Here is an 18,965-nt window from a genome sequence, read left to right as displayed (position 1 = left end):
GATACAATCACACAGCTCTGAGCAACTCTCCACCCACTAGGGAATATTACAGAGGGGTCACCACAAGACAGCTTCACATAAAGAGACAGCAACAGCTTCAGGTTAAATCTGAGAGCCCCAGGTCAAGATGAAACCCTCCTAACGTCTGTGTTGCTGGCAAGCGGCTCTGCTCTCTGAACAGCCACGTGAGCCGATGTCAGACCACAGCTTCTCAAGTTTTACAACCCTGCGTTGGGGTTGTGTTACAATTCAAAGTGTTTTAAATCTACGTCACAGTGCTGGCCTGTGTGGTTCTAACAAAAAGACAACCACAACATTCATCCTTTATCAGGCACTAGAGGATGGCCTGGAACAAACAGGGAAGCATGTGTTTATTGGACACATAAAGACCCGCTGGGTAAAGTTACAAAACAGAGGGGAAAACATCTCCTTTTGAGGCGATTGCTTTAAAAAAAAAAAAACCCAAAACAACAAAAAAATCCCCCCACACCTCTGCCCCAGCACTAGGTCAGTGCTAGTTTTCAAAGGCAGGCCTCTAGAGGGGAGCATGGATGTTGGCTCTTCTAAAGACAAAATGGATGGGATCCAGTTGCAGCATTGCTTTTAACAAAGTATTGTGGCAGATAATGTACATAGAGGACCACTAAAGGCTGCTAATGCACTCAGCTGAACGCCAGCATCCCTTCATGTTTAGATTGATATGCACTCACAAATACAGGAACAAGCCCAGACACACTCTTTTTATCATAAATATCCACCACTGTGCTTTGGCTCCCTGCTAAGAACAATACCTTCATTTATTCTTTTGAAAAATGTGGTCAAGTTAAAGACAATGTTTTTGCCATGGAGTGGTGGGTTTTGCCTTTATTGTTTCGATAATGTGACACTTTCCTCATTTATCATCAGCCTGAAAAGGTTAGATAGGCTTTTCCATGTAAAGGCTACGTCTCTCCAAACTTCCTTGCTGCTGCAGCACTAAAGATAAACCATATGGAAGACAACACAATGGGGAAGGGCGAGCTATTCTGTTTTATAAAGAATTCCTGGTTGCCTTTAAAATTTTCACTCAAGCCCTTGCAGAAGTTACTTTCCAGAGGGGTCCAGACCCAAGCCAACAACCAGTACAGACATCAGGCCAGGAGCCAACTGGGACGTTGCTAACGATGAGCAATAAAAACCAACCATCTAGACAGAGGACATTTTAGCAGCATCAGTGTAGATTTACGGTGGTATTAACTCACCATTGTATTATTATTTTTACAAAAAATACAGGCTGCTTTGTTTACCTAAGCCTCTTGCAGCTAAGAGTTTTGGCAAAGCTAGACTTTGTTGCACTTTTGCGAGCAAAATGGACTCCCTGGTTTCACAGAAAGGTTAGAAAGGCACATGATGGAAAGGAAGCCAAAAATTAAGCAGGCAGAGACCCAAGTCCCACTTCCACGTCTCCGCCGTTGGATACTTCCACTCATTCCCTTCACTGCTGTGTTCTTCCTTTATGAGGAGTGGCTGGATCTGAAGACACAGAAGTGCTCCTGCTTGGGACATCCTAGGTGAGGTGCCACACGCACTCATCGCAGTGCCGAAGACAGCAATGCAGGGTTGTGTCGGCTCTGCCCAAGCAGGGAGAGACTGCATGGCAGCCAGAAAAGGCGACAGAGCTCATGTCTCCGCTCTTGACAGAGGAGCCGCCCGTGATTTAGAAAACCAATCTGACCTTGATGTTCACCCGCTGCTGGCTGGGTGATGCTGAGACAGCAGCTCTGGCTGAAAGCACGTTTCCCCGTCCGCACCCCTCCTGTGAGATGGAGACCTGGCCCTGCTGCCCTGCACGCCCGTCACCTCAGGACCCAAACAACAGGGAGCTACATATTGAGACCATATGGAACAGAAGCTACTGCAGACAGCAGGCCCCTGCTTATTAAGCAATATGCCACACACAGAGCATAACCTAGTATTTCTACACAGCACCGGCTGCCAGGACATCCTGGGGAAGAATTCAAAGTATTCATTTTAATCTAGAGAGCTCCAAATGTTTTAGGAGCACAAAATATATGATCACAAGTCCCATAGCAGGGGCCACCTAGATCAGAACAATAGATGCTCTGAATGAGTCCTTCCTGGCAAAGACCCTGGGATTTTGGTATCTGCTTCCTTCCTCAGCTCACCAGAGCTCAATTTAACCTTCCTGGACAATGGCAGGGGCTGTTTTCCCTTGTGAACATTTCAAAGGCAGTGAGGAATAGAGCAGTGGCTCAGAGGGCAGTTCCCATAGCACACTTCCTGGCTCCAGGTTTCAGACAAGATGTTACAAGCTCTGGTAAGGCACAGATGCGTTGCCAGAAACAAAGTCCACCTGTACTTACAGCTGCTGGTCTCGATTTCGGTAAATCTTCCCATCCTGTTTGATCAGATACTGGTCGATCTCATCTTCCACCACCTGGGGTGCCCCCACAGGCCGCAGGCCTTGGGAGACAGAGGTGTCCATGGTCTCTGAGGAGCAGCCAGCCGGGCTCGAGGGGTAGAGAAACAGCATATCGCCATGCCTACGGGTGTGGAAACACAACACACAGGTATCAGTAGTTGCTTCTGGGTAGCAAACCTCCCAGACCACCGAGGAACGTGTAATTTATCACAAACTACACACAGAGTAGCAAACGTGCAGTCCGAAGCCATTCCGTTAGCCACCTCTTTCTGCTGCTTTGGTCATTTGCGCAACAAATGCAAACCTTTTCATCAGGAGACAGGACCGTGGGAAAAAGATGAAGAAAAAGGCGAAAGGAGCCTATGGAGAGAAGCGACAGCACCAGCAAGAAAAAGGACTAGTGTGGATCCTGTGCACATCAAGTCACAGTCCTCCCAAGGCAGCTGCCAGCGCTGACACATTCAAGTGACAAGTTGCACACGGTGGTAACAGCTCTTGTATTTTTAACCAGTTTAACATTATTCCTGACATGAACAGAATTAAGACATCCCCAACCAAACATGAAGCGATGGCACCATTTGGCACCTCTGATCTCCCTAGGTGCCTGGCTACAGAAGGCAGGAACCCTGGCTTCTGCACAGGGGACTATCAGACTCTGGCATTGACGCAGAAAAAAAGGATAGCCTGAATGAAAGCAGGGATGAGGGAGCTTGCTGTAGGCTGTAAAAGAGCAAACAGGTGGCCTGTTGCTGCCTCACCACAACAAGCAAACACAACGCAAGAAGTGACCTAAGAAATGGCTGCCACAGCCTCGCATGTAGTCAATTTGATCACCCCCATTTCAGCACATCAATCAAGCTTGTTCCTTCAAGTAGTTGGTGAGTGATAGCTGAAAGCTTAGAACTTCTGTAACGTGATGTTGCCTGCTGCTGCCCAGTTTGGAGGGAAGAGTTCAGGCAAGCTCAGAGAAGAGGCATCCTGTTGTACAAAGCCCCCCCTCCACCCACAGCGCTCTATGTCAGGACTCACTTGATTTTCAGTAAGTTGAGGGATTTGTTTTGCGATGCTGTGATCTCTCCTGTCCTGTTTCTATTGGTGTAGACAGAAAATCCATTATTCCTGAAACCAAATTCTTTTGCAACCTGAAAGAGAGAGAAGAATGACAAGGTTTAAGATACCTCACACCCCCGGTCAGATGCTGAAAGCTGCTCAGAGCAAGCGCTAAGTCCAGGGAACTTCTATTGCAAAACGTTAGCTGAATTCATCCACATTTCTGATGAGCGCAAGGACAACTGAGAAAAATAGAAACACTTAGTAACACAAGCACTCTATTAAAAAAAGCAACTTAAACAGAATGTGTCTCTCACTCACACAACACAAATGCAGTATTTCATCTAAATCCAGGCAAGCACTGTCATGACTAGAGGGGGTAAAACTATCTTCTCCATTACCCCAGTTCTCTCGCTCCAGCACACACCAGCCAAGTCATTCTCATCTTCCCACGACCAGAATTCCTCAGTCCAGATCTTCACCTCTGAGGATGTTTTGCCCTCAGCTCCGCTCCCGCCTACCAGTTGCTACATGAGTTTCACTCAAGCTCCTCCTGCTGTTCTCCTTCCAGTTTTTCTGCATTTGCCTCTTTTCTCCTGATGGAACTTACGCTCACAACAACCACCTCTCAGTTCCTGGGCAGGTTTTTTCCCTGCTTATCCTCTCACCAGTTCAGTTTAAGGCTGCTTTACTCTTAATCAGTCAAATGCCTCTTCACAGCAATAACAATTTTCACGTTTGGCCACTTAAAAACATAATCAGTTTAAAAGTAGCATTAAAAGTTTCTCTAGATGACAAGTTTCTTCCTAAATTCTTAAGTTAAAAGCCTCTATTTTTATTAAGTACATCTCTCTATGGCTTTGGTAGGGCTCAGAGACAGTGACTGCATGCAGGACAAATCTAACAAGCCACAAACACAACTGTCACATGAGCAAAATCATGGAAAGCAGTTTCTCTACTGTCAGCTTTACTGCGATTTGTAGCAGCAAGCCGTCTGCCATTTGAATGGAAGCACAACTTTCAAATGGTTCATCTCCTGCGTTACGCCTGCCAGAGTTTAACGTTGGCTCATCAGGCCACAGACTTCACCAGTTTTTTTGGGGGAGACAAATTCCACAATACATTAACAAAGGCTCAAGTTAGTTCCTAACTCAATTCTAACCTGAACGCACCCGAGAGTTTACTTTTTTAGTACTCTTACCTAGGACGTGCTACAAAAGACAGAGAAGATTATCGGGGCCCTTATCACTCTGAAATGTGCTTTTTTTGCACACTTCTTTTGCAACTTCTCTGGAGTCATCAAGGAGGAGATCTAAGTTAATTGCTAGCATAGAAGCAGCAGTCTGATGCCTCTTTAATTACAGCTATCTAGCTAAATATGAAATCCACCATATGGATTAACATTTCAGTGTTAAAATCCACAGCTATTAATATGCACAGATCTTAGGTGGTAAAATTTGCAACATTTCCCTTTCAAGTAAACCCTATATCAGGAAAGAAACCTAAACATTTTTTGTATTCAGCTCAGCGAGAGGATATAGTTTTCCCCAGATCAACAGGCAATTTCAGTGAGTGCTGATGCTTTTGTTCCAACAGTAAATGGTTGCAAGCACGATTGTTCCACACTGCCTCGGGTAATATGAACCCTTGAAACCGAGCAGCTTGTTTTGCACAGGTTCCAGAGATTTTGAAAGCAATGCTTTTTTTTCCCTTGGGTGAGACTGTTCAGAGGCTGCAGCGGGTGTCTCTGACCCAGCCCTGAAATGCAGCAGGATTTTCGCTTGGTCAGGTGGGGATTGCTGTTGTGGTCTGGGCCCAAGCTTCAAACAAAGCAAACAACTCACAAACAGCAGCAGGTTTCAGTCTGCTCCCCTTCCCCCTCGGAGGCAGAAAGGAAATCTAGCTGACTAGAAGAATGGCCCTTCAGGCACAGGAACACAAAGTACTTCTCTTACGAAGCAAAGAAATCCTAATCTGAGGGTTCCAGGTTACAGCGGAGTTCAGGAGGGAAGGAAATGGAGAACTGCTCACTCTTAAATAGCAAACTTTAGACATTGAGCAGTTGCATCAGACCAAAGAACAAGCTACAGCCAACTCCAAATATGACAACTCCAACGCCTAGTGTGTTCTCCTCATCCCAGGATGGAAATCCTTCCCAGGAGACCCTGGAGGCTCTCATATCGCCTTAAGATTTTGCCTTAATTCCCTCCTTGCTCTCTCTCAAAACCACATTGGAAAACCAGCAGCACACAAAGCACATTCAAATGATACTCAAAGTGCAAGTCAAGCAGCTGAATTTCAACCGGATCATGCCTGAAGAGACCAGTCCCTTGCAGCAGGCTTTGACTGTCAAACAGCTTTCCTGTGTCGTTGTCAGCCTCCGCTTCCCCAGCTGCCATTTTTTTGGGAGAACACTAAAAACATGTCCTCCCCCAGGAAAGCTCCCACCCCAGGAAACTCCAACTGAAAAGCTGAGTAAGTTTTCTTCTTTAATTTTGTTATTCTCCCCCTGGAACAGCAATGAGAAAACTGGTTTTGGCTACACCAATAAAAATGCCATTTTCCACAAGGCACGCCGATCCTCGCTGCTGTCAGCACATTTGCCCAGCAAGGTGAAGCGTGTATCTCCCATGAGAGAGAGCTGCCACACAGGCTGAGCCGCAGGAGCCCTGCCTCGTTCCACAGGCGAGCAGGGAAGGCGCAGAGAGGCTCAGGGTACCTTCTTGAGGAACGTCGCCACTGTTTCTCGCTTCGTGGCCGTGATGCGCTTCACCCCTTCCGGCGACTGCACGCGGATTATCTGCAGGGTTAAGAGGACAGTTCGAGTTAGTGATGGGGGGACAGAGCCCACCCTGTGCTCACAGCCTGCTGAAGCCACGTCAAAGTTTCACCCACACGACACAGACCATCCCCACCACTCCTCCCTCCTGCTTTTAATACTGCTCTTCAAAAGGGTGTGCAAATGCACAAGGAAGTCATTTGCTCTCGGTAGGGCAGCACTGGACTGACGTTTGCACGCTGCAGGATGAATTACCCTAATGCATGAGGCATGGCAAGAAGCTGGCACCAAGAAAAATGCTAACGCTGCTTTTTTTGTCAAAGCTCTGACCTCAGATGAGGAATTAAACTTTCAGAAGAAGGGTGAATCAGAGCTTCCACAGAAGCAATTTATTCGGTGCTTACATACAAATGCTGGCCTAACTGGTGCTAATGGGCACCTGCGCTGTTGTTATGTTTCAACCCATGTTACTGACGTGCAGCTTCCATCACTAACGAAAAGACGAGGAGAAGAGCCACAAGGCTCAGGCTATTCCGGTGAAACACTGAACAGCAGTTTTGCTGCAACCTGAAGTCAGAGATGGGAAAACCTGGCAGTTTTTTGGGGAAAAACCCAGGGACGATTCTTCACGTACTGGCAAAGAAGTGGCAAATGTAAACATCAGTGTCCTTATGCTGCCGGGGACCAGAGAAGAGACTGAAGTTGCTCTAAAGAGCACTTTCCCCTGCTGACACCTAATGCAGAGCCACGTTCAGGATGGCAGCGTGCGTGCTGAAAGGAGGGACACGGGAGGACACAGGAGGACACGGGAGGACACGGGAGGCTGCAGGCGTCCCGGCATTACCTGGCAGGAGCCCCTTTACGCTCTCCCGACTTTCAGCACGGGAACAAGCCCGGCCTGACGGGAGCGGGAGACCTTTACGGTACCGACGAGCCCCTTCTCCAGCGATGCCGGCACGCCGGCCAAGATCGGGCACCTTCCCCCGAGAGCTCCCCACCCGGGGCTGAGCGGGACCCGGGGGTCCCGGTCCCAAACCTCACACGCTACGAAGGGGAAGGGGGGGGGGGGGCATTTCCTTGGGGCAAAAGCACGGGGAATCCGTCCAAGGCACCGCTCCAGGGGCGGGGGCGGCGGGGGGGCCGCCCGGCCCGGACACCGCCAGCTCCCGTTCCCGGCCGGGCCCTACCCCGGGGGGTGCTACGCTTCCCAGCCGGCTCCCGGTGGGATGCCCCGTTCCTAAACGCCGGCGCGGCCCCGGGACGGCCCGGTGCGGTCCCGCCGGGCGGGGTGAGCGCGGCCCGGCCCCGCCGCCCCACAGGAATCTGCTGCCTCATCGCCCCCCCCCCCCCCCCCCCGCCCCGGCCGCCGCCGCCCGGCCCCCACTCACGATCGTCTCCGCCATGGCGCTGCCCCTTCAGGAACCGGAGCTCGTCGCGCCGTCCAGCTACCGGCCCGGCCCAACTACGGTCCAGCCCGCTCCGCTCCGCGTCGCCTTCCCCGGCCCGGCCCGCTCCGGCCCTCCGCCTCCCGGGCCCGGCCCGCCGCCTGCGCTAACGCTTTCCCCCCCCCCCCCCCCCCCCCCCGGAGCCCCGCACCCCGGCACCCGCGTTCCGCCGCGCGAGGGTTCCTAGGCCGGGCGGGGCGGTCCGCCCGCCACAGCCGTCCCCCGCGTTTGCCTCGGTGCCACCGCCACAGTCGTCCCCCGTGCTGCCTCGGTGCCACCGCCACAGTTGTCCCCCCCGGCCACCGCCACCCGCTCTCTTTCGTCCCCTCCCCCCCAGGGTGTCCCCGCTGCGGGGTCCGGCCCGGCCGTGGGCACCCCCGGTGCCCCCTCGCCCCCTGTATGGGACTGGGGTGGGGGGAGCTCCCATCGACCAGACAGAGGGATGTGGGCTCTGCTGGTACTTTTCCTCCCTCACTCACCCCAATACCCCCACGCATCCTGCTGTTGCCCTCGTTACCGACCCCGCTAACGGGGCGGTGGGCATGGGTGCTGCAGCGGGGGTGGGCAGGATCGGGCCCAGCTGTGGTGGCCGGGAGCCGCAGCCCTATTTAAGCACCGGCCACAACCGCCTCACATGATGGGAGCGTGACTGCCTAGGCTGGAGGGCCAGGCCGTGAGCAGGATGGCGCTGAGCAGAGTACGGCTCTCCCGGCACCATGGGGCGGCCATCAGTGGAGAGAGCACCCGGCTGCTGCTGCCCCAGGTAATGCCGGGGCCCTGCAGGACCCCTGGTCCCCTCCCTCGGGACCCTCACCCTGCAATCCTGCCCCGTATCCCCTGACCGCAGGGTGCTGGCTCCGTGATGGAGCCCGCAGCACCCGTATCCCTGGGGGTCTCCGTAGGGATGAAGCTGGGGGTCCCCGTTAGGGGCAGGGTCTCTGGGAGAGCACCCACGTGCTCCCCGTCTGCTCGGACCCCAGGGTCTCCGTGACGGGCAGGGTTACAACGCGGGGGGTGGATGCGGGGCACCCTGCGGAGGAGGGGGTCTTGCAAAGAGGGGGGCATGGTGGCTCCAGGAGGCTGGGACAGCTGTGGGACAGAGGGGTACGTGGGCTGAGGGGGGCATTTCTGGGGGTCTGCTGGGGCCGCCCCACCGGCTGCGAGCGGCTCATCTGTCCGTGCAGGCGTCCAGGCTGGTGGAGCTGCCCTACTCCTCCTCCGATGACGACGATGGCTCGCTGGCCGGGGACACGGACCTTCCCATGGCCGAGCAGGACCCCGCGGTGTGGTGCCCCGTCCCCCCCAAGCCGGGGACCTTCAGCCGGTGCGTGCGGTACCTGGCCTTCCTCTGGAACCTCCTCTTCCTCCTGCTGGGCTTGCTGGCCCTGGCCGTGGGGGTATGGGGTCTGCTGGCCAAGGGCTTGCCGGGGGAGGAGCGCCTGGCCCCCCCGGGCTCTGACCCCATGCTGCTTTTCGTACTGGTGGGACTGGGAGCCAGTGCCGTCTCCCTGGCCGGCTGCCTGGGTGCCCTCCGCTCCAACCCCTGCCTGCTGCGCTTCTTTGTGGGGGCCGTGCTCGCCTTCGCGGGGCTGGAGGTGCTGGGGGGGCTGCTGCTGTTGGCAGCGCAGCGCCGGCTGCGGGATGCCCTGCGGGATGCCCTGCTCCTCTGCCTCCTGCGCTACCAGGAGGAGCCGGACCTGCGGTTCCTGGTGGACGAGGTGCAGCGGAACCTGCGGTGCTGTGGCCTCGGCTCCTATCGCGACTGGGAGACCAACCCGTGAGTCGGGGTGCCGGGGGGGGGGGGGGGGGGGGGGGGGGGGCGGCCGGTCCCCGCACCGGGAAGGTGAGCGGACCCGGCAGCTTTCCTCGTCCATCCCCGCAGGTACTTCAACTGCAGTGCCCCGGGAGCGCAGGCGTGCAGCGTCCCTGCCTCCTGCTGCCTGGACCCCTGGCAGAATGGCACCGTCACCAACACCCAGTGCGCCTTCGGAGCCCTGCGCCTTGGGGACGCGGCGGCCGGCACCGTCGTGCACCTGGGGGGCTGCGTGGCACAGCTCAGCGCCTGGCTCCGCGGTCAGGCGGGCGGCATCGCGGCCGGCGCGGCCGTGCTGGTGCTGGTTGAGGCCGCCAGCGTGCTCATGGCGCTGAAGGTGCTCAGAGACATCGTGCCCGTCAGGGTGCGGGATTGAGAGCGTGCTGGCTGCCACCCGGGGTGGGGGACACAGGGGGGTTGGGGACATGCGGGGGACTGATCCAGCCCAAAATAAACCTCGTCAGAAACCTGAACCCCATCCCCGTCCTGTCCGTTCCACCCTGTGGCTTGGGGAGACGCTTTCCACCCGCATCCCTGCCAACCTCAGACCACGACACCAGGCTCCCATGCTCGTTCTGGGTTTTAATGAACATTTCTCTAGGCTGAGCCCCACCACGCAGACGGGGCAGCTTCTACCTATGCAGCACTATAGGGCGGGTGAGTGGCGGTGGCCACAGCCTGCCTAGATGATGCCGTACTGGGCCAGCTCGTGCAGCTCCAGGTGGCTGAAGGCTTCCCAGGGACAGATGACGGTGATGTCTGGGGAGAGGAGAGAGGCTGCATCAGCGTGACCCCCCCCAGCCCAGCTGCAGATGGCTGTGCACGCAGCGAGCCCCATTCCCCACCCGCGGCAAAGCGGGGACAGGACCCCCGTACCTGTTCCCAGCCCTTCCATGCCTGGGATGTCGTCGCCGAACCTGCAAGGAGAGAGAGCGTCTGTCCTGACCGCCGGCCAGCCCCCACCCACCCTAGCCTGGCACGTTTGGCCGTGTCCTGTCCCCCTCCCCAGGGCTCTGTCATGGGTCCTGGGGCTCTGCCCCACTCACCCCTGCACCCCCTTTTTGGGGGGCTTGCTTTTGAACTGCCTCGTCTGCCTCTGCTTGAATTTGGGTGGTCCCTTCCGCGGGGTGGCGGGTCCCCCAGTCACCCTCGTGACTGATTTGATCTCTGGCTTGGGGGGCTCCAGGCTCATGGCTGTGCCGGGGCCGGCAGCCTGCCCTGGGTCGCGGTTGTCCCTGTGGGTCCGGTGCTGGCACGGGACGGCTCCTCACACCTGATAGAGGAGAGACACGGGGCGGGGGGGGGTCACCAGCTTCTCCTACCACCCACAGGCACCCCGTGCCCCTGCTCCCACCCTGTCCTGCCACGGGGCCCCTCGGCCGTCGCTGATCGGCTTTTTCCAGGCTGCCCCGGAGGAAAGTCCTCTCCCCGCAACCTTGACTTAGCCCAGCTCAGAGCCCACTAATCCCCTTACCCCAAAGGCAGGGAAGGGCATCCCCGGGGGCAGCAGGGCTGCCTCCCTTTGGGGCTATTCCTCCAGCCTTTGCCCCCCACCCCAGCGTGGATGTGACACCCGGGGAGCCCCTCGCCGGCACTGCCGGGAGCCCCCGCTACGGTTTTCGCCCGCGGTCTGTGCCGAGCTGCGTGTGCCGAGCGGGTTGGCATCCGTGCAGCCGCAGGCGTGGGAGAGAGGCGTCCCTCGGGGCTCGTTTGTAGCGGGATGGGTTTCGGGGATGGTGGGCTGCGGACCCCTCAGGACCTGCGTTGGGATGCGGGTGGCCGTGGTGGTGGGGGGGAGCAGAGGGCGGCCGCTGAGGCGGACATCGCAGGGCAGCACGTCGTGGGCTCTGTCCCGCTGCGGTCGTGCCTCCTCCGGGCACGGCAGCCACGCCACGGGCCGGGTGTGGGAGCGTTGCGGCACAAGAGACGGCTCTGGCATCGGTGTGAGGGGGGTTCAGCCCCGCTGCGGAGCCCAGCGGCTGAGCACGGGCCCTGGGCAAGAAGGGACCTGGCTCGGGGAGATGCCGGAGCGGGAGGCAAGAGCAGGATCCTGCCTGGAGCAAAGCAACACCCTGCCCCGGGAGCCCCGGTGCCACTGGGACCGGGTCCCATCCCGCGCACGGAGCAGAGCCCCAGACTTACGCAGCCGCCGTGGTCCCCGAGGCCAGCGCTGCTCCGCAGGAGACCCTCCGTCCCGCTCCCGCCGGCGCACGTCCTATAGACGCTCTGAGTGGCTTTTAGGAGAGGGCAGATTTATCCTGCTCTGGGGTAATAGGATTATTTATGTCCCTTCTTTTCAAAGGGGTAATCTGATGTCCTTCCCCACGGCTTTGTCCTGGTGGGATGGGGGGGGTGGATGGGGACAGGGTATCTGGATTAATGCCAGTGGGACTGACGGTGTCAGGACGGGCAGCAAATCACCCGTGGGGGGGGGATCCTGCCTCCTCTCCCCAAACCGCCGAGGCATCTTTCCCGGGGGACCCCCACTCCCCAAGAGATCACCCCGGTGCCCCTCGATCCCAGGGGCAGGGATGGGAGCCCCAGCCTGCCCAGGACCGTGGACCAGCTCTCCACAAGGATCTGTGAGCCGGGAACCAAACACCCTTTGTGGCTTGACCCCAACAGGGCAAGGCAGTAATGCAGGCAGCCGCAGGCAGGCTGTGCCGGGAAATACTGGCAGCAGAGCCTGTGCGGTTGAAACTACCGGGACACGCCGGGTTTTCAGCCTGTGCCCTGTGTTTTGTGCCGAGCACGGTCCGGTCCTGACAGCGAGGGCTGCCGGGTACTGCTGCCGGGGCTCCTGCCTGCAGGCGCTGCCAGATTCCACCCTGGCGTGGGTGAAGGTCTTGGCACAAGGGCTGCCCTCCGAGCGTTGTCCCTGCCGGTGCCACCGTGGGATGCCTTCACCCAGGGGACAGCCCGAGCCCTGCCTGGGCACGGGTGTTGCAGGCCAAAATCTGGCAGAAATGGGTCTGGGCAGCCCCTGCCTGTCCTGCCCAGCAGCCCCGCTCTCCATGGGACAGTATCACTCCAAAGCTTCCCTTAATCTCAGCACTAAAGCAATTACAAAAAGGAATAATCTCAGTACACTTTAATTGAACATCAGCCCCTGCCACTAATTGCAATTAGTTGGACTCCAACAAATAGGATTACAGGGATCCGGGAGCGTTTTATATGAAGCTGGCAGAACCAGCTATTTCTCTGGCAAAGAGCAGAGCCCTGGTGTAAATTGCTGCTTCCAGCTTCGTTAGCAAGTGCTGCTCAAGGGCTTCGTGGCTCCTTGGGGAGCTTGTGCCGGGAGGACTGGGGGGTCTGTGGGGGTCCCGATAGCCAGGAGCCTGCAAGTCCCCCAGCCCAGCCAGGCAGGATGGAGGGGAGGATGCGCTGGACCAAATTGATGGGGTTTCAAGATGGAGGCAAAGGCAATTGAGGAAGAAAAGGCACCATGAAAAACAGCCTGGCAGGTTGTGACCTCGGTGCCGGAGCCGGGGACGGTGCCCTTGCCAAGAGGCTGCCGGTGCCCATGTGCTCGGGGCCGCACGCTGCCTGCACCTCCTGCCTGGAGAAGGGGCCAGCAGCGCCGGGTGCCTCCCCTGCAAGCCCCTCACGTGGAGAAGCCCCTAAGAGGCTTATGGTGCCGGTGGGGAGGGGGGGTCCGGTGCAGTGCCCCAGCCCTCCCCAATCACTAGGTCACGGCCAAGCCGCACAGGACGCTTAAAATCCAAGGTGGGGAACGCGAGGAGGAGGCAAGAGCAGCGGTGCGGGGAGGGCTGGGGACACGCACCAGCCTGCCCTTGGCAGGGATTTTCCATCCTGGGGGAGCACAGCACCCGGCTGCCGGGAAATCCGGGGCTGAGGACAGACGTGAGCTGCTGTCTGTCCCCAAGGGCAGGTTCCCCCATAGACGAGAGGCGAGACACGACCCGGGCACTGCCTGTATTGAAACTCACACGGGATCCCGTGCTCAAAGCTGCGCAGGTCACCGGAGGGGGGGCTCGGACCATCCCCAGCCCAACCACCCCCCAGAGCTCAACACACACAAATAAATACTTTAAATAAGCTGAGTCCAGATCCCACCATCCAGCCTGAAGCAGAGTCTCCTGGGCGGTATCACCCGCTAGTTTTTAGGGGTGGGGGGGCCAGGGGAAGATCATTTCTTCTCCGTACGCAGCCTGATCTCCATCTTGAGGATCATTTTAATGTTCTCGTCCTCCACGTGCTCCTCGATGGCGGCCAAGGCCCGCGCGCCGCCGTCCCGGTACCGCTCCAGCAGCTCCTCCACGTACCCAACCCAGACGCAGTTGGGGCAGCCGGTTCCGCAGCAGTGCGTGGGTGGTGGGGGGATCGGGGGGGCAGCAGGAGGGACCCCCACTTCACCCTGGGGGGTGTCTGTCCTGCCGTCGCTTCCTGGGGTGTCTGAGGTGCCACCGGCCTTTGCCGCGGCGTCCGAAAGTTCCCGAAGGCCAGAGACGTTGCTGGGGTGGGGGTGCAGGACCCCTTCCCTGAGCATCCCCCTGCAGCTGCCAGTGCCGTCCGGGGGCTCCTGAGAACACGACCCCACGCTGACGCCAGCCCTGGGGGGGAAACTGTGCCCCCCACTCGGCCAGAGGACCCCCTTCCACCCCACAGCCCCCTGCTGCCTGTGTACCCCCCTGCTCCCTGTGTACCCCCCCATCCCATCACCATCACCCCCTCAGCAGCTCACAGAGCCCCAGCAGCACCCCCCTGCCACCCCATTCCGGCACCCCCTATCCCCCCCCATCCCCAGCACCCCCCTATCCCCCCCCAGCACCCCCATCTCATCCTCAGCACCCCCTTGTCCCTCCCTCAGCCCCCCCCGTCCCCAGCACCCCCCTATGCCCCCCAGCACCCCCATCTCATCCCCAGCACCCCCTTGTGTCCCCTAGCCCCCCACTCCATCCCCAGCACCACCCTATCTCCCCCAGCACCCCCATCTCATCCCCAGCACCCCTTTGTCCCCCCCTCAGCCCCCTGCTCCATCCCCAGCACCCCTTACCCCCCCCCCATCTCATCCCCAGCAATTCCTTGCCCCCCCCCCAGGTCTCCCACCCCCCCCCCCAGCACCCCATACCCCCTTTTGACCCCCTGCTCCCGTGGGGTCCTCCTGGCCCCCCCAATACAAGCCGCCCCCCCCCCCCCCCCAACCCGCTCACCCCCCGGCGCGCCCCCGCCAAACCGCGCGCCCCCCGCAGCAACATCCGGCCGCAGCGCCCTGGACACGGCCGCGCCCGAACGACAGCTCTCCCAACCAATAGCAGCCCGGGACGTTCAGCTAATGAGGGTGTGGCGGCCAAGAGGAGCCAATAGAAAGCAGGGGGGCGGGGACGAGGGCGGTACGGGGCGGAGGGAAGCCGGAAGTGGCGGCGGGGTGGCCGCGTGGGGAGCGGCGGAGCCATGGGCCGGGGCCCGGGCCCGGGACCGGGCCGGGGCCGGAGACAGGGACCGGGATCGGCACAGAGATCGGGACAGGGACCGGCACCAGGGCGGGGACCGGCCGCCCCGCGTCGCGGCAGGTCAGTGCCCGGGGAATCCGGTCGGGATCGGGCCTGGCTGGCTCCCGGTTCGGGGCCTGGTCCCACGCGGGATCAAGGGGTTCCCCAGGGCCGATTGGGTCCTGGCGGGGGTCCCCGCTCCTGGGAGCTGGGTCCCGGTGTGTGTCCCACCGTGCTCGCGTCCGCTGGTGCCTCACCAGGTCCGGGTGCTCCGGTATCCAGCCATGCCCGGGTCCCCACGTCCCTTCGTGCCCGGGTCTCGGTGCCCAGGTCGCTGTGTCCCACTGCTCCCGTGTCCCGGTGTTTCAGTGCAGGTCTCACACCATGTTTATTCTCTCCCAGGAAGGAGAAGAAGGTGGACAACATGAAGCCCAAGCACCCCGACGAGCAGGAGATCCCCTTCCGCCTGCGGGAGCTCATCAGGAGCCGTGAGGCCATGAAGCGCCCCAATCCCGGGAAGAGGCGGGCGGCAGGTGGGATGCGGAGCTGGTCCGAGCAGGGCTGCCCGGCCGAGGAGCCCGCAGTGGTGTAGCTGGAGGCAGCCGGATCCTGCAGTGGGACACGCTGCTCCCCCCGGTGATGTCCCATCCCTGCCCTGCCAGGGGAAGGGGAACCCCCAGATTGTCACTGCTGCAGTAATGTCACCCGTCTCTCCTAGAGAAGAAGCAGCAGCCCAAGTCAAAGGGCCCCGAGGCCCAGGGGGACATCCCCGTGCCCAAATTCAGGAGGGGGAAGGGGGAGTCGGAGCGCTCCTATGTCTGCCGCATGGAGCAGGAGGTGCAGCGCGTCCTCTTCCTCACCAAGAACCAGCTGCAGCGGGAGCCTGAGAAGGAGGCGACAGCACCGGAGAAGTCCAAGAGAAAGAAAGAGTGAGAGCAAGGCCACCATGGCTGCTGGGGCTGGACTGGGTCACCCCAGGCCTGTGCCCCAGCCTGGTTCTGGGTACCTGGCGGGTGCTTTCGCCGGTGCTGCAGCATAGGTCTGGCATCCGGCAGCGACTGGGGGTGCGGGCGGAGGGCTGTGGACCTCATCTCCATGGGGCCTGGGACTGGAGCCACAGACCTGCTTCACCCTGCTGCTGGGCTGGAGCTGTGGGGAGAGGTGTGGGGCCCCAGGTTTTGGGGGGAATCCCATGGGGTAGGAACTCGCTTACTTGCTCCCTGTCCGGTCATAACGCAGCTCTTCAGGTTTCAGAATAAGAAACTAGAAAAAGCTCGGAAGAAGAAGGAGGAGAAGAAAGAGGCCATGCTGGAGAAGAGCCTGTTCCAAGGTGGGTCTGGCGCAGCGGGGTGGCTGGAGTCACCCCCTGCCCCGGCAGCGCGTGGAGAGGTGGGGGCAAGCTGGAGCGGCGCGTCCCGGGGGAGCTCCTGCCTGATGCCGGTGCCTGCTTCTCTCTCTTAGACACAGTGGCGTTCGGTGAAGTGGTTACGCAGCCGCCCACCATCACCCTCGCGGCCCAGGGGCCAGGGCCCTGCAGAGCAGGTGAGCTGTGGGGGGCAATGCCTCCTGCCCCTCGGCTGTGCCCTTGGGTACCCGCAGGTCTGGGCTTCATCCCGGTCATCTCACTCCCTCGGGCTGGAAATCAGGCCTGGAAGGGCAGCAGTGGCCTCAGCCTCCTGCTGACAGTTCCTTGGAGCCCTGTCCTGGCTTCTTCATCCTTCATCCTCCCTGAGCTGTCCCGTCTCTTCCCGCAGGCTGGACGGAAGCGGCTCCTCCTGACGTCTCGCCTGGGCCAGAGCCAGGCGTCCCCGGCAGCGCCGGTGTCGATGGCTCGCCGGCGCATCGTGGAGGAGGAGAGAGCGCGTGTCATCCAGGCTTACAGGGACATCCAGAGGCGCAAACAGCAGCAGCGGGAGGCGGCACAGGGGAGCGCCCAGGCCCGACGCAGGGTCCCCCACTGAGCCCAGCCTGGAGGAGCTGGGCCTCCCTGGTCCCAACGAGGGTGTGCAGGCAGCATGCAGGCAGCACGGGACCCCAGGACTTGAGGGGGGATAGTTGTCCTCATTGCTGCTCTTCTGTTGCTGAGCCCTGGGGCTCCCCACAGCCCCGCACCTCAGCTCGGGGCACCCTACGTGCTCGGCGCCGGAGCTGAGGCCGCTGCAGTGCCACAAACCTGCTTGTAGTAAAACTGCCGTTGAGTGCTAATGGCGTGAGCGCGGCTGTGCCTCCCTGACCTGTCCGGATTCCTTCCTGCGTGGCAGCCGGGAAGGGACACGGCTGTGCCGGTGTGCGCGTGGCTGTGCCGGCAGGCGTGCCGGCAGATGGCAGTCCCGGCCCGCAGCGGGCCTGTTGTCACTGTCACTGGCTGCCGGCTGGCCCTGGCAGGGCTCTGGTTGCGGGCAGGACCCTTGTTGTTCAGTCTCGGGGGGAGAGTCCAGTGCCTGGCCATGACACCTCCGGCTCCCACCCTGGCTCCCGGTTGGAGGAGAGCAAGCCGAGCCCCGAGGACGCGGAGGATCCTGCAGTCCGTAGGACTCGCCTGCACCGTGTCACTCCTCCGTTGTCACTGCTCAGGGATGCTGCGTGAGCCCTTAGTCCCCAACCATGCTCACCCCTGCCCTTGGCATCACCACCCAGCCCGGTGCTGCCCACATCCCTGCCTGTCCCTGGCTGATACCCCAGGTCACGGTGACCGCGGTGCCCTCCCTGCTACCAGGGATGGTGTCACAGCCCCATCGCTGCACCCACACCAATCCCGTGCCATGCGGCGCAGCCGCGAGACCCCGAGCAATCCAGACCTGGCATGTACCCCACCCGGGGCTGACAGCCCCCCAGCTCCCGGTCCTTGGGGAGGGATCCAGGGGGCTGCTCCCGGCACAGGGTGGCCCACGTCTGCCCGTGAGGCCGGCACGGTGGCTTCACCTGCACGGGACAAAGGCAGTGCTGTTCGGCAGCCCCTGTGCCGCTGTGCCTGCACAAAGCGTTGCCTGTTGGAGCGGGGCCGGCCCCGGCTCTGCGGCTGACGCTGATGGCAGCCGGTGGGATCCCAGGCTTCCGGAGGGGCTGGGGCCGGACATGGGTAGCGGAGGCACCGGCAACTCTGGTGTCCTCTGCCAGAGCAGAATGGGGACAGAGTCTTTGCTCCTCGTTTTTCAGGTGACTCTGCTGTCCCCGGGGCTGTCACCTCTCTCCTCGCACCCCGGGAATGCCAGGCTCTGCCCCACCGTGGCTGGGCACACCAGCCTGGCTCAGGGCTGGGCTTGCAGGCGATGTACCTTTGTTGGGGGGGCACACGCTGGGGCCCCGCTGTGCCGTGCGGTGCCAGCAGCCGGGAGGAGGGAGCATTGCGGTGGCGGCAGCCTCGGGGACGTCGAGTGCCTGGTGCTGCTTGGAGATCTCCCTGCTGCCGGCTAGTGCCAGGTAAACATGGGTGACGCAGCATAGCCCCGGAGGGGGGGGGCACGGCCAGATCCTGCTGCAAACAGCCAGTTCCCGCAGCCGTCCCCGGCCTTCAGGGCTGCGCCTGCCCCGCCGTGTCCCCGGAGCCAGGAGCGTGGGCACGTGCCGGCTGGCAAGGGCACGGCCGGGACGTCGCAGGTGCCAAACCCTCGCTCGTGCGACCCTCGCGCGGGCGCCGTGGCCGTGCGCGGCGCTCGTGCTTGCAGCCACGGGCAAACCCACCGCCGCCAGCCCGGCTCCGGCTCAAGGAGACCAGGTCAGCCGCCTGCCCCCACGGAGCCATTTCAGCCCTTGAATAATTCATGGCATTGTTGGCCGCGGCCGCAGGCTTCCTGCCCGGTAGGAGAAATCGCTGTGGAGGGGAAAGGCAATCTGAGCAGGAGAAACCGCCCCCGACCTTGGCACGTCCTCCGCGCCGTGCCGCTTCCCGCCAGGCAGCCCATCTGCCCGTGGGCTGCCGGTCCCGTGTTCCCTGCCCTGCCGAGGCTGCCGGCTCCCGGCCCAGCGGCCCCATCTGTGTGCCTGGCCCCGGCACACGCTGCCG

At 60.4% G+C, this 18,965-nt stretch overlaps 5 protein-coding genes across 5 annotated transcripts in view; 2 read left to right on the top strand and 3 right to left on the bottom strand.

Annotated features, from left to right (window-relative positions):
- The window catches only part of NPLOC4 (NPL4 homolog, ubiquitin recognition factor), a 31,136-nt gene extending 23,321 nt beyond the window's left edge, over window positions 1-7,815 (bottom strand). Inside the window, exons 1-4 of the mRNA XM_030013886.2 lie at window positions 7,640-7,815; window positions 6,192-6,272; window positions 3,452-3,564; window positions 2,364-2,543 (exon numbers count right to left, since the gene is read on the bottom strand). Coding sequence (XP_029869746.1) covers window positions 2,364-2,543; window positions 3,452-3,564; window positions 6,192-6,272; window positions 7,640-7,654 — 389 coding nt within the window. The 5' untranslated portion in view covers window positions 7,655-7,815. The remainder of the gene's footprint in view (window positions 1-2,363; window positions 2,544-3,451; window positions 3,565-6,191; window positions 6,273-7,639) is intronic.
- A 269-nt stretch (window positions 7,816-8,084) lies between these two features.
- TSPAN10 (tetraspanin 10) lies at window positions 8,085-9,986 on the top strand. Its single transcript, XM_030015233.2, has 3 exons — window positions 8,085-8,459; window positions 8,881-9,473; window positions 9,579-9,986. The coding sequence occupies exons 1-3, from the start codon at window positions 8,379-8,381 to the stop codon at window positions 9,883-9,885; spliced, it is 981 nt and encodes a 326-aa protein (XP_029871093.1). The 5' UTR covers window positions 8,085-8,378; the 3' UTR covers window positions 9,886-9,986.
- Window positions 9,987-10,071: 85 nt separating this feature from the next.
- Window positions 10,072-11,786, bottom strand: PDE6G (phosphodiesterase 6G). The gene is made up of 4 exons (XM_030014779.1): window positions 11,652-11,786; window positions 10,556-10,782; window positions 10,386-10,426; window positions 10,072-10,268 (listed from the first exon to the last, which is right to left on the bottom strand). The coding sequence occupies exons 2-4, from the start codon at window positions 10,699-10,701 to the stop codon at window positions 10,192-10,194; spliced, it is 264 nt and encodes an 87-aa protein (XP_029870639.1). The 5' UTR covers window positions 10,702-10,782; window positions 11,652-11,786; the 3' UTR covers window positions 10,072-10,191.
- A 799-nt stretch (window positions 11,787-12,585) lies between these two features.
- Window positions 12,586-14,812, bottom strand: OXLD1 (oxidoreductase like domain containing 1). Its single transcript, XM_030016172.2, has 2 exons — window positions 14,684-14,812; window positions 12,586-14,052 (listed from the first exon to the last, which is right to left on the bottom strand). Exons 1-2 carry the CDS (start codon window positions 14,726-14,728, stop codon window positions 13,660-13,662), a joined length of 438 nt encoding a protein of 145 aa, XP_029872032.1. The 5' UTR covers window positions 14,729-14,812; the 3' UTR covers window positions 12,586-13,659.
- Window positions 14,813-14,854: 42 nt separating this feature from the next.
- Window positions 14,855-17,167, top strand: CCDC137 (coiled-coil domain containing 137). The gene is given in 7 exon segments (XM_030016171.2): window positions 14,855-15,043; window positions 15,365-15,495; window positions 15,681-15,891; window positions 16,210-16,292; window positions 16,424-16,470; window positions 16,472-16,504; window positions 16,717-17,167. Coding segments are annotated over 7 exon segments (831 nt in total). The 5' UTR covers window positions 14,855-14,924; the 3' UTR covers window positions 16,924-17,167.
- Window positions 17,168-18,965: the final 1,798 nt, after the last annotated feature.

Source organism: Aquila chrysaetos, chromosome 5 (assembly GCF_900496995.4).
Source record: "Aquila chrysaetos chrysaetos chromosome 5, bAquChr1.4, whole genome shotgun sequence".
Classification (NCBI taxonomy): Eukaryota; Metazoa; Chordata; class Aves; order Accipitriformes; family Accipitridae; genus Aquila; species Aquila chrysaetos.
Note: the sequence above shows the minus strand (reverse complement) of the source record. Positions and strands in the feature narration are given on the sequence as shown.